The following is a 19,830-nucleotide window of genomic DNA, read 5'->3' on the forward strand; positions in this document are numbered from 1 at the left end:
AAGAGAGAGACAGACACATAGGCTGAAGGACACAACCAGCGGAATTGGTGTCTTTTGCAAGATGGAAATCATGGCAGGTCCAGAAACTGATGCCCAATTCCAATTCACTGGTATGAAAAAACACTTCAGCTCTTACACTCTCACAGGTAGAATGAATTGTGTACTGGCCACATATGGAGGCATCACTTTGATGGTCTTGTACTTCAAGTTAAGGTCTAAAAAAACACCAGCTGTGAAAGCAACATAAACAGATTTTAAAGTGTACCTCATCTGTTAAGTTCCCAGGCCTGGAGAAGCTAATGTCAACATATCATGTGGTACTCAATTTGTACAATAAATTATGAAACTGGAAAGAAAAAAAATAGACAGACAGACAGACAGACAGAGACTGGAATGGAGAAGACATTGCACTAGCGACTAAGAATACATACTAATAGACTAAGAGCCTATTCTTAAAGTGTGTAGCCCAGTGTAGATAACTGGCTGACCCACCTAAGTATTCTGTGCTGGGAAAAGGGGTGTAGCCTTGTGGGAACGCCATGGAGTATTTATTCCTGCTTGGAGGAATCAGAAAAGGCTTCTTAGAGGAGATACTTTTCAACTGAGCCTTCAAGGATGGGTAAGAATATCCAAGGTGAAGAAAAGAAGATACGGATACTCCCTAAATGCTTGAAATACACCAGGGACTTCGGAGGTATGACAGGAAAGTGAAAGTGGATGAGTATATTGTGACCCGATGGGGGACTTGAATCCTATGTGAAGACATTGTACTTCATCCTGTGATCTAAAAAAGTTTACCCTGGGGGAGCCTGGGTGGCTCAGTCACTTAAGCATCCAACTCTTGGATTTCAGCTCATGTCATGATCTCACAGTTCATGAGCTCAAGCCCCGCTTTGGGCTCTGTGCTGACAGTATGGAGCCTGCTTGGAATTCTCTCTCTCTCTCTCTCTCTCTCTCTCTCTTTTTCTTCTTCTTCTCCCTCTCTGCCCCCCTCTCTCAGCCTCTCCCCCACTTGTGCTCTCTTTCCCTCAAAATAAATAAACTTAAAAAAATTTTTTTTTCTTCTAACTTACCATAGATTTTTTCAGCAAGGAAACAACAGCTTCAAAACTGGAAATCATGGTTAAAGTAGAAGTCAGAGAAACTTGTCAAGGGAAATTTCAAAGACAAAATAGGAGGGGAGGAGACCCTAAACCAGGATATTGGGAGTGGACAGGAGAGAAAAGGGGAGGTAGGACACCCTCCTGCTTCCTAGTATCACAAGCAGATCTCCTATGAGCATTTCTGTTCTCATATCCTCCACACTTTAAACGTTTATCCGTTTCCCATCCCTCATGCACACTTCTGCTGAGAGCTAAAAACAAGGTTCTCTGCATTCATTTGAATCTCTTTTTATGTTTTGAAAATGAAGACTGGCAGATAATAATATCTCATCAGCTCAATTCCCAAAACACCAGCTGGTGGCCTCTTCGGGGTGACCTGGAACAAGCCACAGAGAGCGTGGTTGACTGTGCTTGCTGCTGATTAAGGCTAACTCCAGGTTCCACAGGCTGCGACAGCCAGCTGGGACACTGTTACCTTCCAGCAGATACTCCACGTCGATCTTCATTTGCACTGAAGGCACAGGCTCACACCTTTCATCAGAATAATGAGCAAAGACGCCCACAATAACGAAATTGGATTCTTTGTGTGATGGCGTCTCTCCCCAGTCTTTCCATCTGTACCAGTTCTCCATTCTCTCTATCATGTCAGAAGGGGCTCAGTGACATGAATGCCTTCCTTCCTGATGATGTCTCCCAATCCAGGTTTGGAGTTAGTTTTCTGAATTTGCTACTGTAATGTCTTCAGGATATTTCAGGGCAGGGGTCTCCAAGCAATATAATGGAATTCATTGACAGAGCTCAGTGTCTCCAAGTCACCTGTCTTCTCAGTGGTTCCTGGGGGGTTTCTCTAGAGAGGTAAGCACAGCTTGATAAAGAAACCACTCCTGCTCTGCCCTTTTACACCCCAAGATGTTAACTAATTTTTTTGTCACAGCTTTCCGGAGCTATAATTCACATACCATAAAATTCATCTTTTGAAAGTATACAATTCAGTGGTCATTAGTACATTCAGAGTCATGCAACCATCATCACCATTTAATTTTAGAACATTCTCATCACCCTACAAAGAAAGTCCATACTCACAGCAGTTACTCTCCATTTCTCCCTCCTGCAAGCCCCTGGGAACCATTAATCTGCTTTCTTTGCGCTTACATATTCTGGACATTTCATATAAATGGAATCACACAATATGTGGCCATAATGTTTTCAAAGTTCATCCATGTTATAGCATATGTTGGTATTTCATTCCCTTTTATTGATAAATAATATTCCATTTTATGGATACACCACATATTATGTACCCATTCATTTGACACGCATTTGGATTGTTTCCACTTTTTGGCTACTATGAATAGTGTGCTATGAACATCTGTGTACAAGTTTTTGCGTGGACATATGCCTTTGGCATATGCCTACAAATAGAATTGCCAGTTCACGTGGTAACTCTCCGTTTAACATTCTGAAACACTGTCAAACTATTTTCCAAAGTGGCTGCACCATTGTGCATTCTCACCAGCAATATATGAGGGCTCCAATTTCTGCACACCTTCACCAACACTTGCTCTTATCCGCCACCTGTATTCTAGCCATGCCACTGGGTGTGAAGTGGTATCTCATTATAGGTTTGATCATATTCCTCTAATGACTAAAGACGTTGAGCACCCTTTTAAGTGCTTGTTGGCCATTTGTATACCTTCTCTGGAGAAATATCCATGCAAATCCTTTGCCCACTGTATTTCATTGAAGTATAGTTAACACACAATGTTACATTAGTTTCAGGTGTACAACATAGTGATTGGACAACTCTACACATTATGCTGTGCTCTCCACAAGTATAGCTACCATCTGTCACCGTACAACGCTATTGCAATACCAAGGACTATATTCCCTATGCTGTGCCTTTTATTCCCATGACTGGAAGATTATATCTCCCACTCACCTTCCCTATTTTGCCTATCCCCGCCCCTCCCCTGCAGCAACCATCAGTTTCTTCTCTGTATTTGTGGGTCTGTTTCTGCTTTTAGTAGTTTGGGGTTTTTTGTTCATTTGTTTTGGTTTTTAGATTCCACATATGAGTGAAATCATAATGGTATTTGTCTTTCTCTGTCTGACTTATTCCACTCAGTCTGACACCCTCTAGGTCCAATGATATTGTCACAAATGGCAAGGTCTCATTCTAAAAATAGCTGAGAAATATCCCATTGTGCATTTATACCACATCTTCTTTATCTATTCATCTCTTGATGACTGTTTCCCTATCTTGGCGATTATAAATAATGCTGCAATAATCATAGGCTTATGTACCTTTTTAGATTAGTATTTCCATTTGGGGGGAGAGTGGTAAATACTGGATGGTGTAAGTACTGGATCATATGGCATTTCTATGTTTAATTTTTTGATGAATCTCCATACTGTTCTCCTTCTTTACCCATTTTTAATTGGGTTCTTTGGTTTTTATTGTTGAGTAGTAAGAACTCTTTATATATTCTAGATACAAATTCCTTATCAGGTATATAATTTGCAGATATTTTCTCCCATTCTATAAGATGATTTTCCTTTTCCTTTTTTTCTTTTCATTTTTCTAAATTTTTTTTAATTTTTTTTTTGAATGTTTATTCATTTTTTAGAGACAGGAAGAGACAGAGTGAAAGTGGGGGAGGGTCAGGAGAGAGGGAGACACAGAATCTGAAGCAGGCTCCAGGCTCTGATCTGTCAGCACAGAGCCCGACTCGGGGCTTGAACTCACGGACTGTGAGATCATGACCTGAGCCAAAGTTGGACGCTTAACCGACTGAGCCACCCAGGTGCCCCTCATTTTTTTAAATTTTTTAAGCACAAAACTTTTTAATTTTGATGAAGACCAATGTATCTATTTTAATCATTGTTGCTAGTGCTTTTAGTCCTATGTCTGAGAAAACAGAGCCTAATCCAAGGTTACAAAGGTTTCCCGTTATATTTTCTTTTAAGAGTTTTACAATTTTAGATTCCTTTGGAGTTACTTTTTGTATACGGTGTGAGGTGGAGGCCAGGACCTTAACAATGACTACACAATTTATTTTCCTTTCTCCCTTCCCTGTGGCCCCAATACACACACACACACACACACACACACACACACACACACACACAAACACCCCTCCTTCTCTGAAAGGCCACATCCCTCAGTTGAAATCTCAGTTCCAATTCTGCAAAACTAGAACATTCTGGACCTGTTTCTTCAGGTACAAAAGGAGAGTAAACATACCTGCCATGTAGGATTGCCAGAAGATAAAGTGCAAAGGACCTTTCTACAGCTTCCATTAAACACTTCACTGCAGTTCCTCCTAAGAGAAACTTTGAGAGACTATTGTTCTAAACCAGCAGTCATCAAGCTTTAGTTTACATCACACTCATCTGGAAAGCTTGTTAATACCCACATTGCTGATCTCCACCTACTGCTTTCTTATGCAGAAGTTCTGGGGTGGAGCTTGAAAATCGGCATTTTTTAAACTTTTTTTAAATGTTTATTTATTTTTGAGGCAGAGAAAGACAGAGCATGAACAGGGGAGGGTCAGAGAGAGGGGGACACAGAATCTGAAGTAGGCTCCAGGCTCTGAGCTGTCAGCACAAAGCACAACACGGGGCTCGAACCCATGGACCATGAGATCCTGACCTGAACTGAAGTCGGATGCTTAACTGACTGAGCCACCCAACCACCTCCCAAAATTGGCATTTTTAACAAGGTCCCAAGTGATGCTGATGCTACAGGTCCAGGGACCAGAGGGAGCTTTGAAAATCATTAGGAATATAAAATGAATGTGTGGTGGAGAAGAGACCACTCCAGAGCAGAAGGAGAGCAAGTGCCCCAGACTAGAAGGACTCTCCTTTGATGAACTACAAGAACCAGTGGAAAAATTACAACTCGCCATGTGAATTTGAATCCTATGTCTTATGTCTCTTCTGATGAAAGGCACCAGGAGATAAACTCTATTTTCCCCAGATAATATATGCAACTTAACGAATCTTTATCTTGTCTTTGTAAGTAGCAGTATAGTTCTGGTGAAATTATTCTCTAAATATGTAAGACACAATTGGAATACTTGACCCAGACGAAGCCCACCTCATCCCTGCCTCTTCCTCTGGGATACCCTGACCCAGGCGAGAGTCTGCATATCACTGGTCCCAGTGCTAAGTAACCCACACCTTAAGGTGACTATCCAACTGAGGGTCTCCCCTCTCCCTTACCTGGTCTAACCTGTACTTGCCCGAATCTCCTCTTTGAAATCTTATCACACCTCCAAGCCCCTGTCATTGCTCCCATTTCTGACACTCCAATCTTGGTGTTTATTCTTGATCTCCTTGGTGTCTGAAACGTTTCCATTTCTTGTGGATTTGAACTTGTTTCATCCCTCCAGCTCCAAGCGTCCCATGCCTCCTCAGTGTGGAAACCTTTCGATTGCAATGGTAAAATGTTCATGATATGTTAAAAAGCAGATGGCTTGATCATATGTCTGATACGATGCTGTATTATAAAAATAAGTGTATCTATACATAGAGATAGGTCTAAAATGTATACATCAGAAATTCAGGGTATTGCCACTTAGGATGATTTTATATTTAGGAGTGTTTTTGCATTTTTTTTAGTTGTTTAATAAAGATAATTAACTACCTTAATGAGCACCTAAACATTAAAGCAACGGACAATCCAGATGAAAATGGCAAAGGACTTCAGTAATTCACTGAAAAGATAACACAAGTGACCTTAAACATATGGAAGTATACTCACTTCATTCATCCTAAGAAAGTGGCATAAAAAAAATTCCAAAATTTGAGAACATACTCTAATATCAAAAGTTTGGGGAAACATATTTTGATACCATGGTAAAGGCAGTATATATTTGCTCAGTCACTCTGGAGGGCAACTGGCAGGAACCATCAAAATGACACATGCATTTACCCTTTGACTCAGCAACCTTGTTTCTGGGAATTGCTCCTAGATGTATCTGCATATGTACTGAAGGGTTTGTGTATAATTTTTTTTCCAGAATTGTCTATAATAACAAGTTGGAATAACCCAGGGGTCCTTCAAGGGGGGCTGTTTAAGTAATTTGTGGCACATTCATATAACACTATGTAGTAGATCATAGAATAAAGAAGTTCTCTCTACATTTTTATGGGAAGACTTTTTTGTGACAAAAACCAGGTCTAGAAGACTGTATATGGTATGCTACCTTTTGTATAAAATGTGAGGTGTTGGGGAGATAAAAATATATGTTTATATTTGCAGCAGATGGAAACTAGGTAATGGGGGCATGAACAGAATACAGATTATTCAACATACACTTATGTTGTTTTGATTTATGTTCCATCTGCATGTGTCACTCAATTGCTTGTATACATTATATATATATATGTAGAGAGAGAGAGAGAGAGGAAGGAATTGGCTCACTGGAGGCTATGGAGGCTATATATGGAGGCTAAATGTCTTGATCTGCCATCAGTAAGCTGGAGACCCACAAAAGCCAATGGCATAAATTCCAATCTAAATCCTAAGGCCGTAGGGGCACCTGGGTGGCCCAGTTGGTTGAGCCTCCAACTTCAGCTCAGGTCATGATCTTGCAGTTCATGAGTTCAAGCCCCTCATCGGGCTCTGTGCTGACAGCTCAGAGCCTGGAGCCTGCTTTAGATTCTGTGTCTCCCTCTCTCTCTGCCTCTTTCTCTCTCTCTCTCTCTCTATCTGTCTCTGTCTGTCTGTCTGTCTCTCTCTCTCTCAGAGCCTGGCAGCTGCTTCGGATTCTGTGTCTCCCTCTCTCTCTGCCCCTCCCCCACTCATGCTCTGCCCCCCCCAAAAACAAATAAACATTAAAAAAAAATTTTTTAAACAATAATGTTGAGTTTAAAAAATCATGTCACCAAAAAATACATCAGGTTACAAATTATATTACAGTATAGTAATATCTCTATTTTTTTATTTAAAAAAATTTTTTTAATGTTTATTAAAACTTCTGCACTGCAAAGGAAACCATCAACAAAACTAAAAGGCAACCGACAGAATGGGAAAAGATATTTGCAAATGACATATTGGACAAAAGGCTAGTATCCAAAATACATAAAGAACTCACCAAACTCCACACCCAAAAAACAAATAATCCAGTGAAGAAATGGGCAGAAGACATGAACAGACACTTCTCCAAAGAAGACATCCAGATGGCCAACAGGCACATGAAAAGATGCTCAACATCATTCCTCATGAGGGAAATACAAATCAAAACCACACTGAGATATCACCTCATGCCAGCCAGAGTGGCTAAAATGAACAAATCAGGAGACCATAGATGCTGGAGAGGATGTGGAGAAACGGGAACCCTCTTGCACTGTTGGTGGGAGTGCAAACTGGTGCAGCCGCTCTGGAAAACAGCATGGAGATTCCTCAAAAAATTAAAAATAGATCTACCCTAGGACCCAGCAATAGCACTGCTAGGAATTTACCCAACGGATACAGGAGTGCTAATGCATAGAGGCACTTGTACCCCAATGTTTATAGCAGCACTTTCAACAATAGCCAAATTATGGAAAGAGCCTAAATGTCCATCAACTGATGAATGGATAAAGAAGATGTGGTTTATATACACAATGGAGTACTACTTGGCAATGAGAAAGAATGAAATCTGGCCCTTTGTAGCAATGTGGATGGAACTGGAGAGTGTTATGCTAAGTGAAGTAAGTCAGGCAGAGAAAGACAAATACCACGTGTTTTCACTCTCATGTGGATCCTGAGAAACTTAACAGAAGACCATGGAGGAGGGGAAGGGGAAAAAAAAAAAGTTACAGAGAGGGAAGGACCCAAACTATAAGAGACCCTTAAAAACTGAAAATAAACTGAGGGTTGATGGGGGATGGGAGGGAGGGGAAAGTGGGTGATGGGCATTGAGGAGAGCACCTGTTGGGATGAGTACTGGGTGTTGGATGGAAACCAATTTGACAATAAATTTCATATTAAAATTTTTTTTAATGTTTATTTTTTAAGACAGAGAGAGCATGAGCAGAGGAGGGTAGAGAGAGAGAGGGAGACACAGAATCCAAAGCAGGCTCCAGGCTCTGAGCTGTCAGCACAGAGGCTGACACGGGGCTCGAACTCACGAGCTGTGAGATCATGACCTGAGCTGAAGTTGGACACCCAACCGACTGAGCCACCCAGGCACCCCAATCATATCTCTATTTTTAAAGATAAACAGGTATTTTTCTGTGAATAGAGAGATTGTAAGAATACAAAATAACAAATTACTAAAAATTAACTACTCTTATCTCTGGGTAGTGGGATTGTGGGAAAGGCTTATTGTGTCCTTCTTGTTTATCTATATTTTCTAAATTACATATAAAGAACATGTCTTAAAGAAAATAAAAGATTTTTTAAAATAGAAGGATGTTTCAACTCCTCAATTATTTCAGTGTTTTAAAATCTGTGCCTGTATTTGTTGTCAACCTTCAGATTTTACCAAATGCATCCACCCACAAATATTTTTAAGGAATTAGCTGTCATGAAATAAGATGTTCTCAGAAGGTTAGTCAAGTAGATATTCCCCAAAATACATGGAATAAACCAAGAATGAAGATGTCTTCTGGTCCAGACAACACTAACTCTAACCCAGGAGAGGAATGAAGGGAAGCAGGAAGCAGGAGACAGGGAGGGAGCTAGACAAGGTTGGCTCCAGGAGAGCAAAATCTGATGTGTGGCCCATGGGGATCAGGGGTTGGGGGGTGGTTGTCATTGAGAAATGTGTTATAAACTTTAGGATTTGAAAGTTCGTAAAAATAGGACCTGAACTCAATAACTGTGGAAATGATGGTTACAGAACAGAATGTGGATGCTATAAACACTGACACAGTAAAAATAGGAGTAAGGGTGTGGGGAGGGAAGGGGAGAGGGGGGAGAGCTATTCAGGTGCTAATTTTCTCCATCTTCTTAGCAAGGAGTCACTCAATACTGTCAAAAATGGAAGCACAGAGTTATAAAACACACACAAGGATTTCCATTTCTTAATTTTTTCCTAGTCTTTTCTCATAACCTTAGAAAGATCTTTTAAAAACTAAACACTCTGGAGGTAGGGAAACATTTATGTGAGTTCAGCACTTCCTATAAATTCACTTGTTTCTTTTTTTTTCTGTTGACTTAATATAAAACCAAAGTTAATACACTGTGCCAAAAGCAACTTATTGATCTGATTTTATTTGATGATCTTACTCCTCTCTATCTGCACATACAGTGGACATGAACAGAAAGATGAATTTAATGTTACTATTAAAAATATCTGGGTGGTGGAATTGAACTATTGAACTATTGAATTATAAGAACTCTCTTTTCCATACCTGTATAATTTTGCAGAAAATCTTCATCAAAGGTAGAAAATGTAGATATACTCAATCGATTTTTTCATTGTGGGTCGGCTTAACATAGAGTATTTGTTGAATAGTGCTTACCTAGGTAGAAGGGAAGGGTTGAGTAATGTCACCTCCACATTAAAAAATCTTTTTTTTTTTTTTTCATTGCAGTGAGTTTGAGATATTAAGCCTTCTTCCTAGCATGGTGCCTTTGGTCAATAGGTACAGAGTAACGAGGCTCCCAAAAGATATGGAGAGCACCAGTAGAGGTCCCTTGTCCTGTACGGTTTCAAGATTGAAAACAGCCCCTTGATATTGACAGCCTTGTGGAATTTGATGGCTGATTATATTATGAATTGGAAATTGGTTTAAAAGATGGGCAATCAGGAGTGAGAAAAAAATAAGTACTCACAGAGAGGCAAGGAATAAAGCTTATTAAAGAAATCGAACATTTGAAAATATCTTAAATGTCAGTGTAAATGAGTCCATCACATTAATCAGTATCATGGCAAGAAAAGCTATTGTGTTACTGGAACCCAGTATGAAAATTATCCTTTTATTTTTCTACTTACAAGAAGTTCAGCTCTTAAGCTAACAACAAAGATGATGATCTTCTTTCTAAAGTCTCCTAAAGAGAAAAACTTTCCATAAATCTCTTGACAAACTATGGCAAAATTTCTAAATTCTGAAGATCAGGGATTTTTATTAGATCAGAATTTTCTCCTCTATGCCAGCAATTTCCTTTAATCATTTTTGCAAAAGCGCTCTTTTCCACATACCCAAACACCCAAACACTCAACACAGTAAGTAGCATCAACCAGTGAATGGCTATTTAGCAAGCTCACTTTCTAACTTATCAACTCAATGGAAACTTGCAGGAGGCTGCAAGAGCAAATTTGGTATGTGCCTATTAGCCCCAAATCTACCGGATGCATATCAGGTGTTAGAATTCCAAAACAGGAACCCAAACAGGGCATTCCCCAAAGTGTTTGCTTGAAAACCACGCATCCAAGTCACTGACTTAAGCATTGCTACTTAAGTTTCTTAAGCGTTCAATATTCCTATGTAAAATCATCCTCTATCCCTAACCTCCTAGAACAGCATATGGAAGAATATTGAGTATGAGTTGAAAAATTCTGTGAATGGCTTATGTGTTTGATAAATACCAGGCTCTAAACAATTAATCAGTAAACACCATGGAATCACCACAATGGAAATAGCCCTACGTTTGGGAGGCATGTCGCCCCGGATCCTAATTTCCCCTCTGCCCGTAAGTGTTCTGTGAGCCAAATGGCTTCACTTTTCTGAGTCTGCACTTTCACATTTGTAAAAAATAAGCCCTTAATGTGCCTTCTAAGTCGAACTTATAAATTCTGATCCAACTAAACCAGGCCAGTAAAGCACAAGATGACATTTCTGGTAGGAAGGAAGCCTGTCCTAGTGAGGACACTGGGACAGTAGATCCAGGGAGAGAGCAAGTCAGTGCCACTGTTGTTGAGTGGGCTTGTCAAGGAGGAGGAGCAGGACACTGAGTACTTTCAACAGTCACACATGCCACAGCAGGAAACCACGTAGAATGTGAAGCATCCCAATGAAAGGAAGAGCCCAGATTAATACTTGTGGTTCACGTGAGCACCCAGAACAAATATTCTCCTGTAAAACAGTCACCTCAGAATTGGAAGACTGCTCTTCGTTTATTCATCTAAAGAGGACTCTATCTTCTTAAGAATAGGTTATAGAATCCTTTTGAGGCTATGGTCCTGCCCCCTGTGCTCTCTGATGGAAGTGAGGTGAGGCGAAGCAGGCACTGTATCCAAGTTTCAGTGAAATCCAGAACCACAGGAGTAATTTTTTAATTGTCCTTGTTTACTTGAAAATAATGGGATAATTTAAAGCAGGCATTTTACCGCCCTATATCCACCATACCCACATGTTCCTCACCTCTTCCCATAAACCCACACACACATTTACAGGTATACACACACTCTGACATGCACACTGTGAAAGTGGATAAAAGAAACCTTATTTTAAATGGGGTCTGGAACCCAGAAAGGGAAGCTCTCATACACTACCACTCTTTGTCAGTTGCAGAGCCAATGAGAAGAGTCCTACTTTACTTCCTTGTCCAGCAACAAGTTCAGCCAATAAGAAAATACCACAACTCAGCCAATAAGAAACCATCACCAGCCAGGGCTCTGGCTCTCCTCCAATGGACTTCCCTTCAAAGTCTTTCCTCCTAACTTCCTCCTCTTTTCTATAAAGTAACAATCCTCTTTTGTGATCTCCAGATGAGCTATGGTTTGCCATAGCTTGCATGTCCCTAACTGCAAGCCCTCTGCTATTCCCCAATAAACCCGCGTTCGTAACTGGCTGTTATACTTTAAGGTGGACAACACACACAATCTCCTCTCTTCTGTATCTCTTAAAAATGCATATCTACCTTCTGTCTCTCTCTCTATAGATATAGATATAGATATATAGATATAGATTAGATATAGATATATAGATATAGATATAGATATAGATATAGATATAGATATAGATAGATATAGATAGATATCAGATTCCATCGTACACCTCCAGGAAAATCCATTGACTTTCAGACAACCAGTGCTCTCCCGTGTGCTGTTGTCATCAAGTCAGCTGAAGAATAGAGAGTGGACATGGAAATATTACAATAGAATGATCCAGACTACCCAGTTAACAATGGTTACTCTGCTCACCAGCATCTCCAACCGAGAAACACATCTAGGATTTTGTTAGCCAGTGACAAAGAGCACACTCATGCACCAGCTGGAGTACCATGAACAGAACTCTGGCACTCAACTGCCAAATGTCTATCGGGACGAGGTAGCAAATGAGCTACACTAGTAGAAAATTTTCAGAAAGAAAACTGCATTTCCATTCCTATCTTAAAACTTATGACCTACTGAGTTTCAAAGTATCCACAGTCTATACTAGATCTATTTTCAAAACTCCAAAGATAAAATAGCTCAGAGTCAAAGAAGTGAGAGTGACTTTATTAAACTTCATATTCGCCTGAGGAACTCCTTCTTTCATTGTGTTTATTATTTATTTATACCTGGCTTCATTCTGGAAAAGAATTCACTACTGAAAGGGGAAAATTACACAGAACCAGCCAATCTCATATCACTTGATACTATCCCCCTGCCTCTGGTTCTTTAGGCTGATCATAATGAGCATCGCAAACAGTAAGACAGTGGACAGTAAGCCACACGCACCTAAGAGTTGCCTCATTTTTGCTCTAACCTCTCCTTCAATTACTTGGATCTACAAAATCCAGATGTCCTTGATCGTCACAAGATTCAGAACATGACTTCTTCCAGATCTCAGCATCTCATGATTCTTCAGCTAGAAAGTTCCACCTAACTCTCCCACCACAGAAGCCAACAACTAACAGGGCCTTTTGGCTTCTGCCCCTTTTGAGCCACTCCACTCACCCAGAGAAGAGAAGAGAATATTGAGGCCAAAACTGGACATGTTAGATTCATCTCCAAAATTCAGCCCCTCTCCCTCTCTCTCTCTCTGACTTTGGCCCAGACCCAGGGTTCAGTTTCCTTATCTGCAAAATGAAGATTATAATATCTACTCTACCTGTACCCAAGTTTGTTATATTGATCAAATCTACTAAAATGATGAAAGTGAATTTACTTTAAAACATTAAAAGATAAAACAAATGTAAATAAATAAAATAACCCCAAAACTTGAACTTGATTTTAGTTAATTCTAAATTTGTAACACTGCATAATAGAAAAAAATAACTTCTGTTGGGGAAAAAAAATCTGAGTTTCAATCCTTGTTCTGTTACTAAATTGCTATGTAATTTTGGATAAGTTCCTTGACCTCTCTGAACCTCAATGTCGTCATCTGTAGTCTTAATCAATGCTCTTGTCTTTGCAAGTAACAGAAGCCATCTTTGATTCGAGGAAAGGGAGGTGCGAAATAAAAGAACACCAGGCTGTTTTACGGAATCCAAAGACAGGAAGTGCGGTCAGCCTCGGGAACAAAGACGACCAAGAAATACAAAGTCCTCAGGAATCCAGGCATTCTGTCACTTCATCTCTTTCTGACCTCATGCGTTACAAGTCATGATGTCTGTGTCTCTTTACAGACTGGTTTTGTTGTTTTTTTTTAATGAGATTTCTACAAGTCGAAGTTCTAACCTCAGACTTTAGTTACATAGTATAAAATTGTTCTCCAGAATTTTGTAATCATTTTGTAATCCATTTTGTAATCAAATTGTGTACTATTTCTCAATGCCATTACCAATCCCACATTCTGTTATTCTTTTAAATAGTTGTCATTCTCACAAGTGAAAATCGGTGTCTCAGTCTAATCTCCATTCCTCTTGCTACTGATAAAATCGAGAATCTTTACCTCTCTTTCCTTTTTTTTTAAATTTTATTTATTTTTTGAGATGTAATCGGCATATAACATTATCTTAGTTTCAGGTGTACAACATAGTGAGTCGATATTTGTGTATAGTGCGAAATGATCACAACAAGCCTAGTTAACATCCATCACCCCACATAGTTTCGAATATATTTCCTCTTGTAATGAGAACTTTTAAGATCTATTCTCTTAGCAACTTTCAAATATACAAATAGTATTATTTGCTATAGTTAACATGCCGTCCAGACTGACTTTCTCAACGTCTCCACACAGATGGCATAAAATGGCTGCCACCACTCCAAACAACCGGCATCCCGGGTATTAGTCTCAGGAAAGAACAGTTGATGGGCTGAGCTTGGGTCCACAATCTACCCCTGGTCTACTCAGCCAAGGTCAGGAGACAGGTGTCAGAGTAAAACATGGCATTGGAGCCTTGCCACTATGAGAAGTGATTTTCAGAGATGAAGGCCATGGGTTCAAGGAAGCTTAGAAACTTGTCTGGGATGACCAAAGCCTTTGCTGTGACTATATCGCGACCCAGCTTCTCCCTCTACCTGATGCCTGCTCCCTTCCTTGCTCCACGGGCGTTAAACCCAGGAACTCCCCTAACAAACTTCCCACATGCCAGTCTCCATCTCAGAGCCTGCTCCCTAGAGAATCTACTTGCACCACCTCGGTACCACACCTGTAACAGAGAGATGCAATTTACAGAGTGGTAACGACTGTCACAGGATGCATCTAGAAGGCATTCGGTGCACGTTAGTTTCTTTTACTCCGCTCGGATTTTCCAGGGGACAATTTATAGCAAACCTGCTACTAAACTCTCCAGGACCAGGGCCCTTGTTTGTGTGACTCAGATTTGAGGTCATAAATTAAGCAGAATCAGCTTCTCTCCACCAGATGGCAAGAGCCAAGCCGAGCATCAGCAGCTGGGCCAAAAATAGGAGCCAGGAGATGTCTGCCAGCAATCTTGGGCCCCATTCTTCTGCTTCCTCCAGGACCACGTCCACTATCCCACCAGGCCTCTGGAGCACACACAATGTTTTTGGAAGGTTAATCAGCAACAGTCCACCCAGGGCCCACCATGTGCCAGACTCACATCTTAGGTAGACGAGGAGGTCGGCATTTAAAAAAAGCCAATCAGCAACCCAAGACGCAGTGATGATGGTTGAGTGTCCAAGACTAGAACAGACCATAAATAAAAGAATTTAGAAAAGGCCAAGTCACGTCCTACTGAGAAGGCAAAGAAGAGTTTCATGGGAAGCTACCACCTGGGGCTTGAATAGAATGGATTAATGAATTCAGAGCTTTTGATAGGCAGAAACGATGGAGAGCATCCCCGAAGAAGGCACTTATGCCTGAAGAAAAGGAGAGCATCCGGGCTGCCTGATTGTTCAATTCCATGTGCTTGAAACTCATGAAGCGCAATATAGATCTGAGGCCCCTAAGCTTGTTGAGGCTGGAGCCCAGGACTAAGCATATCTGAGGAAAAGTGAAAGGTGTGTGGCGCTTATGATTTAAATAATCGAATGGCCTCAGACTCAGAGGAACGAAGGTGAGAGGACGAGATGCAGGAGGCCTCCAGACCACACTTGGTTCTTCTTTACGGAGGACCGTGTAGCCGGCCACCAGAATTTGGCTTCTGCAATCTAGAACCAGAGGAGGCTGCATCATTTCCTTCAAGCATGTTAAGAAACAGAGAAAGTGTACTTGCCTCCTGGGCCCTAGGGAACTCACTCAAAGATCAAAACCAGAGAAGACTGGCTCAGAAGACTGGATGAAGGTTCTGAGCACTACAGTGGGCTGGATGCTGAGCTAAATTCTCCGGAGACAAGGCAGGACAGCATTAATATTCACAACAACCACGGTGCGCCCCGGGTGGCTCAGACAGTTGAGCAACCGACTCTTGATTTTGGCTTAGGTCATGATCTCACTGTTCATGGGTTCAAGCCCTGCACTGGGCTCTGAGCTGACAGTGCGGAAGCTACTCGGGATTCTCTCTCTTGGCCCCTCCCCCACCCCACCCCACCCCCCGTCAAAATAAATAAATTTTAAAAAATACATACATATTCATAACAACCTGATGAAGAAGGTGCACATTATTCCCATTTGCAGATGGGAAAATCAAGGCACAGTAAGTGTCATGTAACTTTCTCATGATCCAAAAGCTCAAACCTGCACAGTCTACCTCCAAGGCCCATGCTTACACCTCTTCTTCCCACTTCAAGGTGAGAGCAGTGTGTCCTAAGGCCCTACAATTAGGCCTAACATCTGTGACATTCTTGAATGGCCCTCGGCATGTTGTAGTCCCCGCTGTGCTCCCGTGGACGAAGCCTAGCCAAAGGACTCTCTTTATGGTGGGCACCTGCTTAGCCCAGGTTAGCAAGTGTCAGTCCCCTGCCAGCCCACAGTACTACTGCAACAAGCCAATCACTTCCTTCTATGGTCACTCCGACCTCTTGACACTACACAGGTTGCCGCCCACAGTCCCTGGATGTGGCCCTGCATGGTGTCCGTCTCCTCAGGGCAGGGAGCGTATGTGACTAATCAGCTGCTGTTGAGCTCATCTGGCCAATGTCAGGTTTCATGTATTTGGCCATACCCTGGGGTGGGATCCCTCCCTCACCAATGGGGTCCATAGGAAGCAATTAAAACACGCCAAGCCAAAAGCGAGAGGCAATGGCCAGTGAAATGGGGCAAGAACAAAGGTGCGAACAATACAGAAGACCAAATAATGGCCAGGCGCGATTTAGAAGTCTGTGTATTTATGGGTGGGGGCAGGGAGGAGCATAGAAGCAAATGCATTAGCTCCATCAGCTTGGTGAAGCTGGGATAAAGAAAAACATTCAAGTGAGGCAGGAATGAGTAATTGACGATCATAACTGTGATTATAAGGCATAATTACAATTAGCTGCACAAGAGTGTTAATCATGAAAATAATTACATGTCAGCTTTCCTCCTAAAGAAGAGAGAATGTAATTAAGTGGCCCAAAGGGGGCGAAGAAAGCACGCCTCCGGGTGATAGAGGTATGGGGTGAAGACCTGATATTTTGAGGGGTAAAGTTTTCTCAGTGTTTCAAATGAATCAGTGAATTTCCTCCATCAAAATATAGGGAAATAGCTAAGAACAAAGGATGGCTTGAGATTTTTCTTCCAAACAAAGCAAACCTAAACTCAAGGAAAAACAATGTAGAGATTGAGAGTCAGGGAGACTTGGGGCGCCTGGGTGGCTCAGTCGGTTAAGTGTCCAACTTCAGCTCAGGTCATGATCTCACAGTTTGTGGGTTCGAACCCTGCATCTGGCTCTGTGCTGACAGCTCAGAGCCTGGAGCCTGCTTCGGGTTCTGTGTCTCCCTCTCTCTCTGTCCCTCCCCTGCTCTCTCTCTGTCTCTCTCTGCCTCTCAAAAATGAATAAAAATGTTAAAAATTGAAAACAAAAGAGTCAGGCAGACTTGAATTCAACTTTTTTTTTTAATTTTGCTAGTTACCAGCTCCATGATATGACACAAGCTATAGTATCTTTCTCCAAGTATTAGTTCCCTCAATAGCAAAATAATCATCCTACATGCCTCTCTGACTTGTGAGGAAATGAAGCATGTAAAGGTCTTAAGTCAGTGCCTTACACACAGTGAGAGCTCAGTAGATGTCTGCTGTTGTTATCCAACAGAGAAAGAGGAAAAAAGCCAAGAAGGATGGGAGTGTCTGCACTAGAGAGATGCTAGCCGAAGGTACTGCCCAATTCCCAGGGGCCATGAAGGGAGTAAGTGACCAGCCAGAGCACAGGTATCTCTGGCTGCAAGAAGCAAGCAGGTAAGAGACCACCGGCAACTAGAAGGTGGTCCAAATTCTCCAAAAGGACCAACCAGAGTAGCCGAGGAGAGGAAGCTTCCACATTAGATATCTGCCAAGCTTAGAGAACTTGAAGCCAGCTTCCAACAGTGCCCATTAAATAAAATTCTGCTCCCCTGGTCCCTCCACCTGCCCTCTCGTCTCGAACCCAGAGGGGTCAGATATAACCGGTAAGCAGACAGAAGCAGGAAATGGAGGAGAAGCGGACCACACACCTCTCTTCCTTTGCTGCAGGCCTCCTGCCCGAACCCAGCTGGGAAACGTCTCCACTGGGAGGCAGAGTGGACTTACTGGTTACTACCAGGCAGTACACATTCTACTTTCTGAAATCAGGCTGTTTGTTATTGCAAGTCATTGTTGTGGTTTACACTACCCAAGAGTTACCAGCAAAGTCGGAGTTGTGATCTGGCGGCAGGAAAACCAGCTGTCATGGGTAGGTCTAAAGGGAGGAGGAGAATGGGCCCCGCTTTACGGTGGATTCCCATGAATCTCCATCATTCAAAGGACCACATACACAGCCCATACAGAGGCACATGTAGAATCCTCTGTCTGCACAAGATCGTGTTCTAGACTCCATTTGTGGCAAACACCACTATATCTAGCTTACATCCAGCATTCTCTTCTGCCTTGCAAAACAACCCCCACAGCAACATGTACATGACAGCTCCAGCCACCACCACCGCCAACAGTGACAAAGGCCAAGCACAACAAAGCTAAACCCAGTCTGTTTGGAGCATTTGCTCAAGCCATGCCGGGTCCCTGAGGATGCCCAACAGTGACGAGGGGGTCTAACCTGACAGTGGTCCTTAAGAGGGCCCCTTTTCAGTGGCATGCTCCCAGCCTGTCCTGCGGATAGTGGCTTCATTTGAATTTGTCCGCCTCCCTGCTCTTTGAGCGGAGGCCTTGAGGCGAGGTCAGCAGGCCACAGCTCATCAGTCAGTAAGGCAGGCCCTCTCCCCGCCTCAGGCTCCCAGGGGACGAATGCCATGAATCACAGAAATGTCATCCCCTGGGAGCCAGGGTGGCAAGGTCCTGTAATTTATCTCACATGAAATGAGCTGGATTATTTGAATAGGCTGGAAGAAAGCAGTCCATTAATTCTCAGAGCTAGCTCTTGGCTCCTGAGGGTTTTATTCTGTGCCCACACAACTGACACCCTGCCTCTGTCTCCTTTCCTGTACCCTGTTGACATGCAGAGGGCTCACCGTGCACTCACCCAATGGCTTGATGCTAAAACAAGGCATAAGGCCCCACTTCGTGTAGGGAGAAGCGAGAGGGACACTTAGCCTTTTAGTGCTTGTGAGTATCCCCCATGTTCTTTCCATTCCTACACTCCCAGCCAACTCCCACCTCCTGTTAAGATCATTTCACTTGGCACCAAAAGCATAATCCATAAAAGGAAAAATTGACAAATTGAACCTCATTAAAATTAAAAACTTTTACTCAGGGGGGAATAAAAGCCCAGAAGGAGGATGACAAGATAAGCTACAGAGGAGGAAAAAATGTGCAAAGTACATATCCAACAAATGCCTCATATCTAAAATATATTTTAAAAAACTCTCAAAACTCAACAACAAATAATCCTATTAGAAAAAATGGGCATAGTGCATAAATAGACAGCGAAGGATATATAGATGCAAATATGTACATGAAAACATGTTCAATATCACTAGCCATTAGGGAAATACAAATTAAACCGCAATAATGTATCACTACAAAGCTATCAGAACTGTTAAAATGAAAAATAACGATAATACCAAATGCTGCTAAAGATGCAGAGAAATGGGATCACTCATACAATGCTGGTGGGACTATAAAATGGCTCAACCACTCTGGAAAAAAACTGGCAGCTTCTTATAGGCTAAGCATTACTTAACTCTATGACCTAACATTGTACTCTTGAGCATTTATCCCAGAGAAATGAAAACTTATATTAAAAAAAAAAACAACCTATACATGAATGTTCATAGAAGCTTCATTTAGAGCAGTCAAAAACTGGAAACAACCAAAATGTTCTTCAACAGCTAAATAGTTAAACAGTGGCATATCTTCATCATGGAAATACTACATGGCAATAAGAAGGAAAGAACTATTCATATGTGTAATA

The 19,830-nt window shown here is 41.7% G+C and overlaps 1 protein-coding gene and 1 long non-coding RNA gene across 2 annotated transcripts in view; one reads left to right on the top strand and one right to left on the bottom strand.

Annotated features, from left to right (window-relative positions):
* Positions 1 to 19,830, bottom strand: part of LOC131506765 (uncharacterized) — a 70,904-nt gene that overhangs the window by 10,905 nt on the left and 40,169 nt on the right. The window contains exon 2 of the long non-coding RNA XR_009259133.1: positions 5,378 to 5,531. This is a non-coding gene — a long non-coding RNA (uncharacterized LOC131506765). The remainder of the gene's footprint in view (positions 1 to 5,377; positions 5,532 to 19,830) is intronic.
* Positions 22 to 362, top strand: LOC131506764 (ATP synthase membrane subunit K, mitochondrial-like). Its single transcript, XM_058720727.1, has one exon. The coding sequence runs from the start codon at positions 62 to 64 to the stop codon at positions 245 to 247; it is 186 nt and encodes a 61-aa protein (XP_058576710.1). The 5' UTR covers positions 22 to 61; the 3' UTR covers positions 248 to 362.

The sequence above is a fragment of the Neofelis nebulosa genome, chromosome 3 (assembly GCF_028018385.1).
Source record: "Neofelis nebulosa isolate mNeoNeb1 chromosome 3, mNeoNeb1.pri, whole genome shotgun sequence".
NCBI lineage: Eukaryota > Metazoa > Chordata > Mammalia > Carnivora > Felidae > Neofelis > Neofelis nebulosa.

Excerpts from the sequence above, each read along its gene's own strand:
- LOC131506764 (XM_058720727.1), top strand. The coding sequence starts at position 62 with ATGGAAATCATGGCAGGTCCAGAAACTGATGCCCAATTCCAATTCACT.